The sequence below is a fragment of the Sciurus carolinensis genome, chromosome 8 (genome assembly GCF_902686445.1).
Source record: "Sciurus carolinensis chromosome 8, mSciCar1.2, whole genome shotgun sequence".
NCBI classification, from domain to species: Eukaryota; Metazoa; Chordata; class Mammalia; order Rodentia; family Sciuridae; genus Sciurus; species Sciurus carolinensis.
Window position 1 is genome coordinate 31,108,461 of NC_062220.1, and position 17,262 is coordinate 31,125,722.

The window sequence follows — 17,262 nt, forward strand, 5'->3', positions numbered from 1 at the left end:
GTCGCTAAACACATCTGTTGCAGGCATAGAAAAGAGTAAGTGGTGGAGAAAGTTGTAAAAACAGTAGGTAAGATGGCTATTTTCTCCTTGTGGGCAATAGCTGGGCTTCAGGTAGTTCTTCCTAGTGCTGGGGCTAGTCTTGTGAAATACATTTTTTTTTTTTTTTTTTAACCTGTAGGACTTTTCAAGACCCTGAACGTTGCCATACACAAAGTCCTATTCCTATTAAGTGGGAGTTCACCTCGTTCAATTTCTCAAATTGTCTGCTATTCGGATTCCACAATTGTTCTAAGAACTGTCATCTGACTTTATAGACTTATACAGGCTATGAAAATCCTCTGAAAAGTGTAAATCGGAAGACTTATTCGCAGGTAACTTTTTTGCAGGAGTTGTGCACATCTATTTAGCGGGCAGTGCCAGACTATTTTCGTCCTTCTCTGTGCGCGCTTGTCTCCTTTCACCGGCAGTTACAAACCTGGTCAGTAACCGTCCAGAGATCTCGATCGGATCCCCAGCAGCTAAGCACCCAGGTCAGAGATCTGGCTCGCGGATGGACTTTTGGGGAGGAGCAGGGGCAGGGCATGACCTAGTACCTGGCAACGTCGCTGATTGGTGGAGGAGAAGGTTGTTCCCTCAGGGCGGTCTCTGATTGGCTGCAGGAAGAAGAGGCGTGACATCCCCCCCGAAGTTGAGCAAACACCTCCTCCTCCACGGCCCTCCATCCCAATTTCTGCTGGAAATTCGGAGCCCATTCGGTTCCGACTTGGGAGCTCAGGACAGCAGGGAACCGGTAGGCGTCCCAGGGCGGACAGGGTGAGGAGGGAACCGGGGGAAGGATAAGCTGATGGGGTGGGAGTCGGGGTGGGCGGTCAGTCTGCAAGATGCATTTTGAGATTGCCTGCCCGATTCCAGCTGTTTGCCCGAGTCTCTCGGGAGCTCGACCTCCTGGATGCAGAACCGGGGAGGCTCGGCGGTGGCCGGGTCGAGCGAGGGAGAGAGGGTAGCGAGCGCCTGAACCTCCCTGCCCAGCCTAGTCTCCTACGGTTTCCCTGCTCCGGAGGGAGGCCGGTCCCCGCGGCTCGGGAATATCTAAATAGGAAGGGGGAGGGATGGCGATTCGCATTTTTTTTTTCCTTTTCTTTTTCTTTTTTGGCTGGCGGTGGTGGTGCTATTGCCGGGGAACAAAGGACTGATTGATGGTGAAGTTGCGGAACGAACACCTTGTTAATTCTTGGACTGAGTACTTCTTTGGGAACAACTAGGGCTGGTCTTTTCTCTTGGAGACCGAGATCCCGCTGTGCCTTGTCCTTGCTCTAGAAAAGATAACGGGGGTGAGACCGCTGGGCACTCCTGAGCTCTGGAGACCCTGTGCAGGCCGGTGTGTGATCGCTCGCTCCGGGAGGGGGATCCGGGAGGGCCTGGATCGGGATTGTTGGCTCTGACTACTTCTCAAAACTGAGATGTGCGTTTCAGGCATTGATTTCGGGGGCGGGGAGGAGGGTGGGGAGGGTGGGGAAGAGGGAGGGAGGGAGCGGGAGAGAGGAAGAAAGAAGGGGGGCAGGGATGGAGAGAGAGAAGGAAAGAAAAAAATGAATTAGTTTAGTAACTGAAAAAAGTTAACTTTTTTTTTTTTCTTCTTTCTGTTCTGTTGCTGGGGATTGAATCCAGAGGCTCTCTACCACTGAGCTACATCCCCCAACTCTTTTTATTTTTTATTTTGAGGCAGAATCTATATAAGTTGCTGAGGCGATTACCCTCCCTTAACTTCGGAGTACCTGGGATTACCAGCGTGAGTGAGTCCAAGTCCAGCAAAGAGTAGCATTTTTGATATTCATTAGTTACTGGAACGTGAGGAAGATATATCTGTGATTATGCCCCATGTAGGCTATTGATATGAGCAGTGACTTTTCAATACTTTATTAGCAAAGCAAGAAAAGAAAGCACAGGTGGCACTTAAGTATGTCTTGATTTACCTATTTTGTATGTACACTCCATGAAGATGAGCGATCCTAAGTCATCGTAGGACTATATGACTTTCTGGCTATGTAATCTGGTTACCATTCTGCAAAGTGACTTAGGACAAAGATTGTAGGTGATTTATGGTGTAATTTTCCCACTCTTCCAGAAAGTCAAATTTCTTATCCATCTCCTTTGTTGTTGGTGAAGTATAATCAGAACTTTAATTTGATCTATTTGCAATTGAATTATTTTTTTCTGATTAGTCTTTTAAGTGTTAAAAGACCTTGGTTCAGGATTATCAAAGTAATTTTGGTTTGTTGTTTCTGCTTAAAAAAACATTTTATTTTTCCAAAATTTCTTTTATTAAATTTCTCAGAGATACGACAACCACAAATAGTGGTAAATTTCCTAAATGAGGTCACAAAAATATTCTATGTGATTCATAGAATCATAGAAACACTGTGTATTTGGAATGGGAACTAACCAAAAGCAGAGTTTACTATATTCATTGAATCTAAAATACCATCAATTGTAAGATGCATCCCTATTTCAAAGATTCTCTAATATGAAAACATGGGTCTAAATGTGATGAAATACAGTGTTAAATGATAATTGATTTATCTTGAATATTCATGCCTAAAGGGTGGAAGAGCAGCCTTACTCAGCTCCAGGTTTTTTTTTTTCCTCTCCCAGGAAAACTTAAGGGAGTGAAAGTGAATAATTACCACAAGGTGACAGCACAAGAGAAGGTACTATCTTCTGCTGGTGGTTAGGTTGTGCTCACATTTGAGGAATGAGTGGACTTGGAGTCCTTTACTTTTCTTAATATTTTTTTGAGTGTTTATAGCATGTAAAGTCGTGCTCAGCACTTTATGCACATTATCTCAATTAAACTTCACAACATCCTTGAGGGATAAATGTTACTGTGACTTCCATTTGCAGATGAGGCTCAGACAGGTTGTTTTAGACTGAGCACGACCAAGCTCTGGCTCCTGATCCATGTAGATAGTGCAAGTAGCGTAGGCAAATGTCCAGTTTTCTTCCACAGTGTTTTTGGTGTTTTGTTTTCCTGTTTAGTGTACAGGAAACAGAAGACTTATTTATGTTCTAAAATTCTATTGTATTTGTAATTCTAATCTGTTTGTAATCCACTTTTCTGAGTTAATATAAGCTTAATAGAATCAGAATTTTAGAGCTGAAAGAGACTTGAGTATTGTGTTCCAGTCTGGATGAGGAGACTGAAGTCAAGAGGAGGAACCCATGGCTAGTTATGCGTCACAGAACTGAACTTTCCCTCCAAACCACAGTACTATAGTATATTTCATAATGTTACTTGGTCTCTGAAATCTTGGCAGAGAATAGACTATTGCTTTTTTTGATGGAGGAAGGTGGTTTTGGATCACAATTTCATGTGTTTATCTTATTTTCTCTGCTGCATAGATCTTCATCATGTTTATTTAAAATTTCTCATTTATTTATTTTTTAATTAAAAAATTAAATGATACATAAGATAATAAAATTATACATTTAATGGGGTGTTATGTGATATTTCAATACATGTATATGTTCTATAATGTTTAAGTCAGGTTAAACATATCTACCTTCTCAAACATTTATCATTTCTTTATGGTGAAAACATTCAAACTCCTTTCTTCTAGTTTTTGGAAGTACATATTGCATTATCTATAGTCATTGTATTGTGCAATATATGTATTCATTCTTTCTAAAAATGTTTGATGTTTTCCTATGTGCTAGTCCCTGGGAGTACAGAAGTGAATAAATATCAATCCCTACCCATTTACAGTTTAGCAAAGAGGTGGACAAGCAAGTAAGTAGTTTGGATTGCATTACCATTCAGAGATAACTTTGTCTCAGTGGAGCTAAATTTGTGGGTTAGAGTCCAAGAGAGTCTTGGATCTTTTGTCTTTGCCTGACTGAGCAGCTAATGGGCTTGAGAAAATATAAATATTCTCAAACCAGAAGAATTAACACTAATAGACCTCCTCTCAAGTCTGCCTTTTATTTTTATTTTTATTTTTTTACTTCTGGGTAGGTATTTTACAAAGAGACTAATGTGGAAGCATCAGAAGAATGTACCTATACAACAGGAAATGATGGTATGGAGGGCAGTGATGCTGCAAAGTCCACCCCTAGTTCTAGCAAGTCTTGGAGTTCAGAGAGATTTGAATTAGTTCTAGGTCATTACCAGATGCTTTGTTATCTCTGGAACTCTTTTGAACCTCCCAGGAAAATTATGGTCTGGATGTTGAATATGTAGTGTAGACCAAGACTCACAGGCTTGCAGCTGCACACACTTATTTAGAATACCTGGGCTTCATGGGAGCCCAAGACATTTTAAATATACATTTTTTTTGAATGAACTGGAACATAAATATAATTTGTATTTCTTATCCCATTAATTTATTTTCTTCATCTGAAGACTACATTAAACCTTAGTCTCTTAATATTTAATCAAGATGCACTTCTGATTATGATGAATAATTGTGCATCTAGAAATCTCCAAAGTGATTTGATAGTTTTGGTTTGAGTCACTGAATTATGTTGTAGTGGAATTGTTTCAAAGATCTGTAATAGATGGATAAATAGTACTTTCCTAACTACTGGGGTTAGAGAGAATATTGGACATTATTTTCTTCAATAATGAATGTGCACTCCTTTTCTTTTTGGTGTGATACTCAGAGTTGAACCCAGGGCCTCACACCTACTTGGAAAGTGCTCTACCACTGAGCTACACCCCAGTCATGTATACTTTTTTTTTTTGTCTCAGTGGAAGTGACAAATTAAGAGGAGTCATGCCTGGCCCTTTTTATTCTTAAGCACTTGTATTTGCTTGCACTTTGCTCAGGTGGTTTGTAAGTTTAAAAAAGGGTTCTGGTTGAGTTGATGCTATGGGAAAGAACTGAAAAAACTTAAAAGATTTTTGATGTTTGATGAAAGAATAACAAGTTCCACAAAGACCTTATCTTTCTTCATCCACCCATCTCTCTTATGAAAAGTGCACAAATCAAATACCTAATTTTAAGGACAGGTACAACATTAACAATAACAGAGAGACCATAAAGCATAGTTGATGATTGATAATATTTTAAAACTTATATTAACTAGAATAATGGACCATGTTATTTTGAAGTATGCATAGATATGGCTTGGAAAATATTTTTTGTAAAACACGGAAAGCCTTTTATTTCTAGGGGCCTCACTACCATCATTCGTAATAAAAGGTTTTAGATGGTCTTCTTTAGGGGTGTGTTTGCACTCTTACATTTAATTATAATTATTAGTTGATAATTCATCATCAGATTTTGGTTGGTATCATTTAAATAAATAGAATGACCCCATCCTGTTCCTATAAGACCCTGTGAAAATGGGCAGGGCCTGGATTGCTGCTGCTGATTTGTATCTTTACCAAGTACTTAATGTTATGCTATGTACCCCTTAAGGACACCCAAAATATGTTTTGAATCAAGGAAAGCCAAGAACACTCCTCCCATGACAAATGGGCAAAAGATTATTTTTTTGTTAACACTGTCAGGAAATGTTCCGGGTTTTACTTTATTTTATTTAAATATTAGATGATATTCATGCTAAAAACCAATGAATACCTACTTTATATTAATATATGTATTGTAAAAAAACACCAAGCTAGCCAGGGATGGTGGTGCACACCTGTAACCCCAGAGATTCAGGAGGCTGAGACAGGAGTATTGCAAGTTTGAGGCCAACCTTAGAAACTTAGCCGGATGCTATCTCAAAATAAAAACATAAAAAGAGCTGGGGCTATAGCTCAATAATAAAATGCCCCTGGATTCAATCTCCAGTACTGCAAAAACAAAACAAAACAAACAAAAGCCCCAACCTATTCACCATCTGAAAGGACCTTCTTAACCACTTCTGTTCTGAGTTTATATTATTCTCCAGATATGCATTTATATACATACACCTTATATACTCTTCTTTGATTTCTTCATATGATTTGGGATAATGATGCATTCAAGGACCAGGAGATAGGGTGTGGGCACTGAAAGCAAATGGTGGGATACGTATGGAGTATTAACCTCTGTCTCTCCTATCTATCATCTATCATCTATCGTGTATCTATCTCAATAATGATTGTTTTCCTCCATGTTTCTCTTGAAAAGAAAATTCTAAGAACTAAGAACTTGTAAGCATGACCCTGCATTCTCATGTGTACATTGCAAATTTAGGCTAAGTCATATATCAAAAGGAACTCCCAAGTTTTCCCTCCTTGACAGATGGAAAGACTACTAAGATGGTAGAACTTAGCAAGTTGTCCCATTCCTGCTGAGAGGCCCTACCCACCGATTGTCTTCCTGACTCAGTGTATCTCTGTGCAGTTGCCTGTAATATTCCTATGACTTTAGAGAGATCTCAAACTCTTGATCAATTCTAGGTAAGAAGGTATATCACAGCACTGTTCTCATTTCACTAAACCATAGAGAAGAAATATTTTACCTTTACTTTTATATTTGAAAAGTTGACCTCTATGTGTAAGAGAAGACAGAGTTTTCTGGAAAAAAGGGACTTTCCTACTACCCCTGTTTATGTGACACTCTCCCTCTCTTGCTTTTCTGTATCCTCTTTAAACATATTGCACACTGAAATCAGCACTTGGCACTATCAGTTAACCTTGCTAGAGTCAGTAGATGAGCCAGAATCTTTCTGACTTGCTTCATTGAAAGTTCTGCAGAACTATACATTGTGTTTACTTCCTGATCCTCTTGAAAAAGACCACGTACAAACTCCAGGACAGGAAAATCCAGAACAGCTCACACAGGTATTTCCATGAAATGCCAGGTGCCCATAGTGCAATTGCAAAATTCTCACTGCTACCTGTTATCCACTTCTGGATGACCTTAGGTAACTGGAAAATTCTTTGCTAAAACCAAGTTTCAAGGTTCAAGAGGTTGTGAACAGTAATACCTGCTACAATCAAACCTTTTTTCTAAGCACCCAGAAATCTGGACTTTACCTTGGCAGGAACTCAGGAATGAATTTCAATGTAATAGAGGAAAAGGGGTCAAGAGAAGCACTGCATGCTTTGGGGGAGAACTGATAACTTACTGTGACTGTGAAGTCCATGCCATATGGATCTGATTTCTTTCTGTAGCAAGAACTGGCTAGAATAACAGCATGTGTCAGATCTACGTGGTGTGGGGCTGGAGGCTTTGGAAAAGAAGAGAAAGTCCCAGGCTTTAAGCAGTAACCTAGGAATCCTGCTTCTGTTGAAAAGCAACTGACTCAGAACTGTTCCTGTTCAGTTTCTTCATCTGTACAATGGGAATAATAATAGTATCTACTTAGTAAGATTTTTGCAAGAGGGAAGTGTGACAGTATCTAAAGTGCTCATAATTAATGCAAACTATGCTGTATTTGTTTTAGACGTGAAAGTTACAGAAATGATCTTTTTACAATTCTTTGTAAAAAATGAAAGTGAAAGTACTTTTCCAAATGAATCCCACAGCTCAGCCCCTGCCACTTCTTTTCTTAGTTACCCTAGAAAGTGTGACTTTGCAACTACATATGCATGGTGTATGTGTGTCTGTCTGTCTCTACATATGCATGGTGTGTGTGTCTGTCTGTCTGTCTCTGTGAGTGTCTTTCTCCTGCTGCCTCTACCCTGACCCCAGACAAGGGATCATGTGTATGTGTGTGTGTGTGTGTGCGTGTGTGTGTGTGTGTGTGTGTGTGTGTGTGTGTGTATGTTGGGGGTGGGCTCCATTTAGAGTCAAGAATTGCTACTCAGAATAGAAGATACAGGAATACAGGGTCATATAATCACCTATAGGTTCCCAGCCTAGACTGGGAAGATGTGCCTGTGTGTGTGTGTGTTCAAAAGATTCACTGTCTTTGCAATTGGTTTTATTCAGGAACAAAGACATTCAAGTTCCATGGGACATCGCAGGTTCTCCTTTGACTTGTGGGGACACTATGTGTCTTATTTATTGACTGAGTAATATTGAGTTTAATATAGTAATATAGAGTTTAATACAGTCTCTTATAGGAATAAAACCATGTGACTAAACAAAAAATTAGATGTTCTGTAACAGTTTTTTTGTTGAAATGTTAATCATCTATTTTGGTATCTACCTTTTAATCTAGTCAAAGCCTCAACTAATCATTACAATTTTTCTTTCTGTCTTCAGCTTTCTCTGTTTTTGGAACTCTTCTTGCTAAAACCTTTTCAGGTGAATTCCTTGCTGTTTTGTTCTGTTCTCTGATTCTGTTGTGCAGTATCTTATAAGTTGACCATTTATAGGCAGCAGGTAGTTGTTTGTCTAAGGAAATATAATTTTATGCTTAAATGTTTGGCCAGAACTTTGCTTTTTAGAGATTGAAGTCTGATATAATGGAAAAACATTTCATAAATGTTTTGCTAAGTACTGCCAGTAATGGGTAGGGCATTTCTAGAAGGTGTAAAATTATGGGTAGAGAATTTCTAGAGGATATGCAGTTTACATCTTCCTATTCACAGTTTTAACCTCTAAATGATCCAGCAAATCATCATCTGCAATGACATTTGACTACAGAATGTATGTAACACTTTGAGGAGAGAGAAAGAATAAATACTGCTAGATCTAAATATTTATGCTTAAAAAATTATATAAAATTTACTATGTGTAGGATATTTTTAAAATTTTTTATTTGTTCTTTTTAGCTATACGTGACAGTAGAATGTATTTTGACATATCATACATGCATGGAGTATAACTTCCTATTTTTGTGACTGTACATGTTGTGGAGTTAACACTAGTCATGTATTTACATATGAACATAGGAAAGTCATGTCCTATTCCTTCTGCTCTCTTTCCTATTCTCAAGTGCCCTCACTTTCCTTCATTCCCCTTTGTCTAATCCAGTGAACTTCTTATCCCCCTTACCCCATTCTGCTTATTGTGAGTTAGCATCCGCTTGTCAGAGAGAACATTCAGCCTTTGGTTTTTGGGGATTGGCTTATTTCACTTACCTTGATAGTCTCCATTTCCATCCAGATACTGGAAAATTCTTATTTATTGACTGAGTAATATTCCATCATGTATATGTACCACATTTTCTTTATCAATTCATCTGTTGAAGGACACTTAGGTTGGTTACATAGCTTAGCTCTTGTGAATTGAGCTGGTATAAATACTGATGTGGCCGCGTCACTAGAGTATGCTGATTTTAAGTCCTTTGGGTATAGGCCAAGGAGTGGGATAACTGGGTCAAATGGTGGTTCCATTCCAAGTTTTCTGAGGAATCTCCATACTACTTTCCAGAGTGGCTGCACCAATTTGCAGTCTCATCAGCAATATATGAATGAATCTTTTCCCCCATATCTATAGGATGTTTTTGTCTGACCAAATGAGTGGAATTTTGCAATCTGGAGGGCATTGGAAAGCTGAGGCAGGCTGGGATTAAATCCAAAGGATGGACAACATGGTATGGAGAGAAAAGTCAGTAAGGGGGATCATGTTGAGTTCAACAAGAGGGAAGAGTGAGGGGAAAGCAGGAGGTCCAAGGTGGGGGCAGTTGGGGGCAGAGTGACTTAGTCTAACCTGGTTTGGTTGGTTAGTTGCTTTCTTTACATTTACAATTTGTTGAGGACCAGCGCTTTTGTAAAATTCGGTAACAAGGAATGACTAGGAAAATGGTCATGTGACGTTACAGTTTATCAAATGCTTACTTTCTATTTCTTCTCACATCTCATTCCCAATAAGGAATTCCACTGACTGACATCAGGTGGCAGAACACACCAAGTAGCACATGTCCAGGAAAGGGTCAGAGATGAAGCTGGCCATTGGAGGCACACTGGTATTAAATTGTGAAGAATCTTATATGCCATTATCAGAATTTCAAACTTTATGCCAACAAAATTTGGACCGGTCTATAAGAGTTGCTTTCTGTCATCTTCCTGGCTTTGCATAGTAGTTAAAGACTTTTGTGCTGAGTACATGTTGGTGAAACATATTTAGAAAGCTATGTCGACTTAGTTATTGATTAGTGTTGCATAGTAACACTCTGTACTTACTTTGGAATTAAGTAACTCATGTTGGGGAATTTGGGTCTGTTTAGGTAAAGATGCACTTCATATGAAGGTTGCCCCTCTCTTCTTGGCTATCTTCTTGTCCCCATCTCTTCTTGTTACATTTCACCCACCTTTGGGTTGGCAGTTTTACAGCAGATTTCTAAGGAGACCAGAACTTATCTGTAAGCCCTCCTGTCCTTCGTTGTCCTGCTGTCTCATGTTGCCTTCACAGTCAGCAGGTTTCAAGATGCTTCGAGTACAGAGGACCAACCTGGGCCCACTAAGGGTCAGCCTCTCCAGAACCCTTCACCACAGAGCCGTCATGGCCCTCAGACGGGAGGATGTCAACGCCTGGGAGAGAAGGGCCCCTCTGGCTCCCAAGCATATCAAAGGGATCACCAATCTGGGATACAAGGTCTTGATACAGCCTTCCAATCGGCGGGCCATTCATGATAAGGTGACTGTTTTCAATTTTTAAAATATATGCAAATAAAATGAACTTGTGTATGAAAAACACAGAGCATCTGAGTGAAAATAAAATATGCTAGTGTTGCTTTAATTCCCTTTTCTTTTTGCTTAAAAGTGTTATTTTTTACTCCATTCTGTGCTTTTTCCAGCTAAGGGTTAAAAGGTCTGCTTTTAGATGTTGATGTTTTGTAGTCTTTCTGTCCGTCAAGTGCCACCCCAGTTCTAGCAGTAGAAAGACCAATGTTGATTAAGACACCATTCTTGAACCCAGGAAATGCTTCTTTGAGAAGAGTTTTATCTCAAGAATGTGTCTTTCCAGGCACTTTGAGAGGCCCTTTATGTTCAGCATTTGGCTGGGCGGAAGTATTCCTTAATAATCTTATGATAGGGGTTAGATTCTTATTCCCATTTCAGGAATATGCATTATATAGCTATTCCTTTCCTAAATCATTTGCAAGTAGATTGCAGACATTATGACACATCAGTCCTGAATGAGCAATAAATCATTTCCCTACATAACCACTATGAGCAGTAAATCATTCCCCTACATAACCTCTATATAATTTTCACACCTGAGAAATTAATAATTCCTTGAGAACATCTCATATAGTCGATGTTCAGAGTTCCCATTTCAAATATCTTTTAGTTTAATTCAAAGATTAACTGAGGGTCATTGCATGTTATAGCTATGTCTCTTTAGTTCTTTTGATCTATAACAGTACCTCCCTTTCTGATTTTGTTGTAATGACATTGACTTTTTCTGGGAGATCCAGGCTAGTTGACTTGTAGAATGTTTTGCTTCTGGGTAGAACTAGTATGGTTGTTTCCTTGTGATTATATGCAGTCTAAACACTTGTGTCATAAATTTTAGCAGAGCATGTTTTTCACACCATAACACATCGAGGTACAAAATATCAGATTACCTCCTATGAATGCATGATCATGGGCCAGGAATGTGGCTCAGTGGTAAAGCACTTTCCTGGCATGCTTGAAGTCCTGGCTGGGTTTGATATCCAGTACTGCAATAAACAAATAAATAAATGAACAAATTTAATTTTTAGAAATGGAATGCAATAATTAATTAGCTGAACTGGTTACTAGGAGAACTCTGTATTGTGAAAATCTCTTTTATCCTTTATAGTCACTGACTCATCAGTGGGGTGGTAGTTGGAGACCTATGAAGTTCCTAACCCCCAAAAACTTTTCAACTAATGATGTTAGCATGCTTACCTGCATTAGTTTTTACACGGAGGTTTATAAAGTGATACTTTTCTGATCTTGTCACTCTTAGTGTATTTGCTGACATTCTTGTTTAGAAAAGAGATTTTTCTTTGTTTCTCCTTTAAATTTTGCTCTTTTGAGTATCTTTATGAAATCATGGATGCTTTTCACTCAATCCATTAACCATTATTATTATTATTATTATTTGCCCAAATTATCCCAAATTTGATCAGCAAGGGTTCTTTTAAGGGGTTTAAGGGGGCTCCTATGTCCTATGTTCTTTGAACATGAGTTCTTTCTCTCTCTCTCTCTCTCTCTCTCCTTTCTCTTTTGTGTGTGTGTGTGTGTGTGTGTGTGTGTGTGTGTGTTATGTGTGTTACTGTGAATTGAACCCAGAGACTTGCACAAGTTAGGCAAGTGCTCTACCAATGAGCTGTATCCCTGAGCCTTTTTATTTTATTTTGAGGCAGGGGCTTGCTTAGATGCCCAGGCTGGCCTGAAACTTGTGATCCTCTTGTCTCAGGCTCCCTAGTAACTGAAAGAGTTTTGTACCAACATTTCTGGCTTGAATGTATTTATTGTAACTGAGATATTGTTGATTTCAGGCCCTTGTAAGGTTAGAAGCAAGTAGAAGTGCATACATACACATTATTTAATCATGAGTTAACATTATTTATAATCAAAATTTAACATTTTAGGGTTTTCTAATCTTTAAATTTGTTTTCCCCAAAAGTGAAACTCTTAATCCCTTATGACATTAATGCATATTTTAAATTTTTCCTATATTATACATAATAGTCTCAAAATCACAATACTATTATTATAGTTAATAATAAGTCCATTAAATGAGGTTCAATATTTCTTTGAAGCCTTCTTTCTGCCTTTAAAATATATCTCACACAGTATATTGAGCATACTGTTACTAGGAACTTTAGAGTTTATCTTTGTGGTTACATTGACAAGCTAATGCCACATAGATTTATATGTTTTATTTTTATTTAATTTAAGTGTTTGCTTTATTTGATCTAATTTTATTTTTCAAATTGGTTTAACATGTACATGTTTCAGAGGTTCAGTCTTGACTTCATCCTAATCCCCCACATCATTCCTACCTGCCTCAGAGTCTTCTTTAATTTCTGATCTGTCATTTCCTTGTTTCTTTTTGTCAAAATAAGCACCTGTGTACATCTATTTATATGTGTCCATATTCATATTTCTCCTTTGTTTTTATAAAAAAGCCTGCATATATTATTTGCACCTTGTGTGTACATGTATTTACTATGTAAATGAATCATTTATATACTCTTTTGCACCTCTTTATTTAGTCAACAACAACTTATCTTGGACAAGAGTCCATGTCAGTTCAGAAAGATTTATTTCATTCTATTTAAATGCTGTGTGATAAATATGGCATTGCATGGGTTTATCATGGTTTATTTGATCAGTCTAGTATAAATGGGCAATGGAATGTTTCCAGACAACAGATAGAAATGATTTATTCATTTTTGACTCTCCTATTCATACATACTTTCTTTTGAAGTAGATTCCTAAAGATATTTATCTTCATTTTATTTAAGTGCCACCACAGATGCTTTTTCAATTACCCCTGGGTCAAGCCACTCCTTTATTTAAAATTCTTAGGCAACTGTCTATTGCTTCCATGTACTAAATATGCTATCTCAGATAAATGGGTAATTTCAGATTTTCCATAGGTAAAATAGGGATAATAGTCATACCTACATCATGGGAATTTTATGAGAATTTAAATGAGATAATTCATTAAAAAGATTAGCAAAACCCATAGAACATTAATGAATATCAATTATTGTTATTATTCTTTTTTATGCAATAGAGCTCATATTAGCCACGATGATATTCAATCTATTTTTAAAGTGATTCATTGATATGCCCTAAACATCTCTTTACATTCCTACCTCCACATTTGAACATTTTCTTTAACGCTTCTTATTGATATTACTACCTTGTATTTCCCATCTCCATCTCTCCAAATCCAGTCCAGTCTTTTAAATTAACTTTAATTTTCAGTGGGGGAATTATATCAGTATCCATTAAACTAATATATCACTTATATTCGCTGACCATAATATTATTTTGAATTTGTCCTCCTTTACTGTGCACCTACTGTCTTTTAACAATATTTTGTAAGTTCCTTTACAGGACGGATCTTGTTTATCTTTGTGTTTTATCATCTTATGTCTAGCACAGTCCACTGTTCAGATTAGAACAGTAATAAATACTAGAACCAGAGGAGTGAAAAATAAATGTCAAAGTTATACTTGTTTTTTAAAAACTACAAATAAGTAACAAATCACCATTTGACATTTAATGTTTCAGTGTATTGTGGATACAGAATATACACTTCTCAAGTGTGTTTAAACCACATGTGCTAGAGGTTGTAATCAAGCTATAAACTGCCTTTTTTTTTTTTTTTTTTTCCTTTTCTTTCTTGTTTTTTCTGGTACCAGGAGTTGAACCCAGGGGTGCTTAAACACTGAGACATATCCTAGTCCTTATATTTTTTTTTAATTTTGAGACAGGGTCTGGCTAAGTTGCTGAGGCTGGCTTTGAACTTGTGATTCTCCTGCCTTACCTTCCCAAGTCATTGTCACCACAGCTGGCTAAGCTGTTCCTAAATATGAGTATTTGCTGAATTCTCTAATTGGTCTTTTAGCTATAAAAGTCAAACATAATAGATTTATCTTTAGCTGGAAATTCAAGTATTAAACGTCACTGTCCTATTATTAGTACTAATCCATACAAATTTTTATTGCTTCAAAAGTTTGAGTCTTATTTGCTCTACTTTTTATTAGAGAAAACATGAATATCACAAGTCAGAGGGATAACCTTTAACCTTTAACCTTTGCATTTCCAGGAATACGTCAAAGCTGGTGGCATTCTTCAGGAGGACATTTCCGAAGCTTGTCTAATTTTGGGAGTTAAAAGACCTCCAGAGGAGAAACTAATGTCCAAGAAAACTTACGCATTTTTTTCCCACACAATAAAAGCTCAAGAGGCCAATATGAACTTGTTGGATGAGGTTCTAAAGCAGGTAATTAGAGACCAATATGCATAAGTGTTAATGTAGGAAAATAATATTTTACTTTAAATTCAAAGTGAGGCTTTGGTTTTCTTCAGCATCTAGCAAATCTGTCACGTTACTTACTCTCCTCAAGGGGAGAGGTGACATAGGACGTCGTGCCTGAATAGTCCTACTGCTCTTCAGGACTTATCTGCTGTACAGGTTTGGAGTTTGTAACAGGAGTGATCAAGCACATTTCATTCCTTTTATATTCTGAAATAGAAAAACTGAAGAAAACTTTTTCCTCAAAACAGTTACCAATGTTTGAAACCAACTGGACAGACACTACCACATAGAATTTTAGAGCTGAAAAGAATAATCATGTGCTCTGTCAGAACTAGCAGCTTCTTAAAATACATAAAGATCATTGAAAAAAAATGTCTCCTGGGTGCCTACAATGTGTCTGGCACTGTTCATTGCAGTGAAAAAGCAAAATAGTAAATTATCTTCACCTTTACATACTTATGTTCTAGTGAGAGGAGACAGAGGACAAATGAAAAAGACAACTTATGTGTCACTTGGCAACGTGTGTACAGAGAAACAATGCTGAAGGAGAATAGGAATGTGGATCCTGGGGAAGGTGACACTACTGGGTTACACAGGGTGGTCACAAAGGGACTCGTGAAGGTGGCATTCGAAAGCAGCAAAGGACTAAGCCATGTCCTTCTGGGATGAGTCTTCCAAGTAGTAAGAGTAATGTTAAGGTTCAGGGTTTTTTTTGAGTGGACAGAGTGGGTCATGTACTAAAATGCTTTTTAGTCTGTGATAATAGTTGGAAGTGGGAGGAGAGCAAAATTGATTAGATGCCTGTTAGTCAATGATAGTCTAGACTAGGCTGCAAATGGTGGTGGCTTGCACTTGGTTGGTGGAAGTGGAATTCTGACACATGGAGAATCCTGACACCTGGACAATCCTGTGTTTCGGAGTTGACTCACAAAATTCACTGGTGAGATGAAGGTGGAATAGGAGAAAAAGAGAGGAGTCAGGATGACTAAGGTTTTGACCTGTGCTACTTGAAGGGGTTCCATAGAGAGAGGAGGTGTTACTGCAAGAAGAGCAGGCATGGATGGAGAGGTCAAGAGTTGAGGTCAGGACCTGTCAAGTTTAATGCCTTTAGACATTTAAGGGGAAAAGGTAAATGGACTGAGGACACCAGTTTGGAGCTCAGGTGGGCAGCTTCTGCTGACAGATTTGGAAATTGTCAGAAACTATCTATAATCATGGGATTGAAAGAGTGCAGTGAATGAGTGGAGATAAAGAAGTCCTCTGACATCCCTGTCCTGAGGAAGGATGTTAGAGCATTAGAAAAAGACTAGCACCTGAGGATGGGAGAGGATGAGAGAGCTCACAGCCAGGAAAAGTAATAGGGAAAGTGCATTTCAAACAGGAGAATAGAATTATTTCCTATTAATTTCAAATACACTAGAACTGGGTAGTAATTTGCAGTGTTTCTGAAGAACAAATTCAAAAGTAATTAATGGAAATCATATTAGAAGATGATTATTCCATTTCAAACTAATCAACCTTTAGAAAATACTTTAGAGAATTTTTTGTTATATGACTTGTTCATTACAAGAAAATTAATAAAAACAGATCCAGCAGGCCTACTTTTTGGCAGTCCTTTGTAACCAATTAGTTAGAGTTGGATGCATGTTAAATGTTCTTAAATTCAGAGACATGATTAAAATATATTTGTGGTGCTGGGAATTAAACCCATGGTAGGCACTGAATTCCATCCCCACCATGTACCCCCCAGAAAACTTTTTATTTTGAGACAAGGCACAACTTCTTAAAGGAAGCTTACCTATAAAGGGGTAGAAAGAGAAAAAGAGAAGGAGGGGGAGGCTAAAGAAGAGAGAGAGAGAGAGAGAGAGAGAGAGAGCGAGAGAGTGAGAGAGAGAGTTGTATAGGAACTTGGGAGGGGCCACTGCTGTTACTTTTCAGGTAGAGAAGATCTGGGAGTATTTAGAATAACTGAGGAGTAGTCATTCTAATAAAGAGGGATGATGCTGGAAAGAGATAATGATAGTTTAAGAAGAGTGGACTTGGAAGACCTGGAAGAAACTTGAGATTGCCTCACAGTAATGACCCTCCGGAGGGATTTGTTTTCCCTGGGACCAGAAGGAAGATTGAGAGGATGAGTGTGGCTGTAGATGTACAGCATCTATAAATACACCATCTATAAATGTATAGGTGTACACCATCTATAAGTAGATGGTGCCAGGCTTCTTAGGGTATATGTTTATCAAAATGTGAAAGGAAATCCTGTTTTGGTTATCTCCTTGTTCATCATCAAGGGCCATTAGCAACCTCTAGGACCATTCTTTCATCTCTAATTGTAGAACTACAATTAGCTTCTTGATCTGACATTTTCTGAAGATTTCATGGTGTACTTGATGGAAATTTAGCAAGTCAAGATATATTTTGAAAGAAGAAAAAATGGAAAACACTTTTAATATATGTTCTT

At 38.0% G+C, this 17,262-nt stretch overlaps 1 protein-coding gene across 5 annotated transcripts in view; it reads left to right on the forward strand.

Annotated features, from left to right (window-relative positions):
* Positions 1–697: 697 nt before the first annotated feature.
* The window catches only part of Aass (aminoadipate-semialdehyde synthase), a 58,827-nt gene continuing 42,262 nt past the window's right edge, over positions 698–17,262 (forward strand). For 2 of the 5 annotated variants that reach the window (XM_047561424.1, XM_047561429.1), the window contains exons 1-3: positions 698–790; positions 10,239–10,463; positions 14,589–14,765. In XM_047561424.1, the coding sequence (XP_047417380.1) occupies positions 10,254–10,463; positions 14,589–14,765 (387 nt within the window). In that variant the 5' untranslated portion in view covers positions 698–790; positions 10,239–10,253. Of the gene's footprint in view, positions 814–1,187; positions 1,379–10,238; positions 10,464–14,588; positions 14,766–17,262 lie in introns of all 5 variants that reach the window. The other 3 variants (XM_047561426.1, XM_047561425.1, XM_047561428.1) reach the window with 3 other exon arrangements.